Source organism: Buceros rhinoceros, unplaced genomic scaffold, assembly GCF_000710305.1.
Source record: "Buceros rhinoceros silvestris isolate BGI_N320 unplaced genomic scaffold, ASM71030v1 scaffold28446, whole genome shotgun sequence".
Taxonomy (NCBI): Eukaryota; Metazoa; Chordata; class Aves; order Bucerotiformes; family Bucerotidae; genus Buceros; species Buceros rhinoceros.
In genome coordinates this window covers 4,554-6,854 of record NW_010419731.1, presented here as the reverse complement: position 1 = coordinate 6,854, position 2,301 = coordinate 4,554, and the positions used below count along the sequence as shown (strand labels likewise).

Here is a 2,301-nt window from a genome sequence, read left to right as displayed (position 1 = left end):
GAGCTGCGTACCCCCCCCCTTCACCGCCACCCACTACCTGGACAGCACCCTGCAGTGGGAGAGCCTCGGGGTCAACCGCCGCACTGAGGCCATCGCCCTGATTAAAAAGGGTGGGAGCGACCCCCAGGGGGTGGGAGTGACCCTCACGGGGTGGGAGCAGCCCCCAGGGGGTGGGAGCAGCCCCTGGTTTCCTCTCCCGGGGTGCAAAATGCCACCGTCATCCAAGGTGCTGAAGAACCCTGCACCTCTGAAGAAGACATGGGTTGGGTGCTGCCCGTTTGGGGATATCTAGAGCTACTGGTTGGCACTGGGACGTGCTCTGGACTGGGTTGGTGACTTGAAGCTGCCTCAGCTCGGCTGGGTGCTCCTCATGTTGGTCAACCACCATCTCCTCACCAGGTTACACCCAACAACTTGCGTTCCGGAAACCCGACGGCTCCTTCGCCGCCTTCAAAAACCGCCCATCGAGCACCTGGTGAGGGTCACGCTGCCACCACCATGCGGGTCCCAGGTACGGGGTCAGACACAATGTTAAGGTCCTCCTGCCTCCAGGTTGACAGCCTACGTGGCCAAAGTCTTTGCCATGGCCATCAAGCTGGTGGACATTGACCCCGAGGTGGTTTGCGGTGCCGTGAAATGGCTCATCCTGGAGAAGCGGAAGCCGGATGGGATGTTCCAAGAAGATGGTCCCGTCATCCACAAAGAGATGGTGGTACGAGGGGGATCCAAATCCCGTCCCCGCCGGTGGCCAAAGCCCTGCTGGCTTGAGCAGGGGCTTTTGCAATGAGCTGTGGGGAACGGACTGTGGTGGGTGACAGGGGCGAGCGTTGGGTGGCCAGAGCTTGCTGGGAAAAGCGCCATCCTGAGGTGTTCTCCCGTTGTTTCGTCATGCAGGGAGGCTACAAGGGAGCCGAGCCCGAGGTGTCCCTGACAGCCTTCGTCCTCATCGCGCTGCTGGAGTCCCGGGAGATCTGCAAGGACTACGTCAACGTGAGTGGCCCAGCCCTCAACCCCACCATGATGTGGGGGGAACACAACTGGCACCCGTCACACAGGACAATGCTTCGAGATGAGGTGCCCAACCCTTATAGCAGCCACCTGAGAATCTGAACTTCCCAACCTTTCTGCCCAGAACTTGGACACAAGCATCACCAAAGCCTCCGAGTACCTTGCCCAGAGGTACCAGTTTCTGGCCCGGCCCTACACGGTGGCCCTGACCTCCTACGCCTTGGCCCTGTCAGGGGCCCTCAAGACTGAGAAACATCTCATTAAGCGCTCCAAAGGTGACGTCTCACCGGGGGGACAAAACCGGGCAGGGGGCAGGGTGGGGAGAGGTAATTATGGGTAAGCTGGGGCGGGAGGAGGTCACCCCTCGGGGACGCTGAGGGACCGATGTCACCCCAGGGGGTCAAAGTTGGGAGGAACGCAACGCCCATACCTACAACATCGAGGGGACGTCCTACGCGTTGCTGGCCCTGCTGCAACTGGAGAAGCCGGAGCTGACGGGGCCGGTGGCCCGCTGGCTTGCCCAGCAGAACTACTTCGGTGGTGGCTACGGATCCACTCAGGTGGGCTACGGACCCCCCCGGCATCCACGGGTGCTCTCCTGGCACCCACTGCCAGGGGGAAGGGGGTTGAAGATAGGGCTTGAAGGCTTCAGCGGGGGTCGCCTTGTGGCCTTGGGACCCCCGGGGACATGGCGTGTCTCTTGAGGGACACCTCTGGTGTCACGGGACCCCAAAGGCATTGGGGGACCCCTCAGGTCTTGGGGGTGACCTTGGGACTCCCAGGATGTGGCATGTCCTTGGGGAACATCCCTGGTCCCATGGGATCTCCAGAGCTTTGGAAAACCCGAAAGGCCTGTCCCTGGGGGACAGTCTAGCCCCTGGGGACACCTCCAGACCCAGGGGACCCGCAGGGTCACATCCTGTCCCTGGGGGGCACCTCTGCCCCATAAGCCCTCCGAGGTATGTTTGAGGTGACATCAGATGGCCCCAGGACTCGGTGCCACTCTGGGTGCAGGGGATGCTCCAGAGGGTGTCCCCAAGCCCTGGTGACCCAAGTGTCCCCGCAGGCCACCATCATGGTGTTCCAAGCATTGGCCCAGTACCAGACGGCGTCTCCTCAGCAGCTCGCGCTCGACCTTGACGTGTCGGTGCTGCTGCCGCGCCGGGCCAACGCCATCACCTACCACATCGAGAACAGCAATGCCCTGGTGGCACGTTCCGCTGAGGTACCGGCGTCCTTGTCCCCGGTGTCACTATCACCCTCAGGACCGTGGAGACGCCGCACCGCTCGCCA

The 2,301-nt window shown here is 62.4% G+C and overlaps 1 protein-coding gene across 1 annotated transcript in view; it reads left to right on the top strand.

Moving 5' to 3' along the window:
- C3 (complement component 3) overlaps positions 1-2,301 on the top strand; it is a gene marked incomplete at both ends in the record, with an annotated part of 15,400 nt that overhangs the window by 9,355 nt on the left and 3,744 nt on the right. Inside the window, 7 exons of the mRNA XM_010139059.1 lie at positions 25-110; positions 400-475; positions 553-712; positions 895-990; positions 1,133-1,283; positions 1,405-1,568; positions 2,075-2,233. Coding sequence (XP_010137361.1) covers positions 25-110; positions 400-475; positions 553-712; positions 895-990; positions 1,133-1,283; positions 1,405-1,568; positions 2,075-2,233 — 892 coding nt within the window. The remainder of the gene's footprint in view (positions 1-24; positions 111-399; positions 476-552; positions 713-894; positions 991-1,132; positions 1,284-1,404; positions 1,569-2,074; positions 2,234-2,301) is intronic.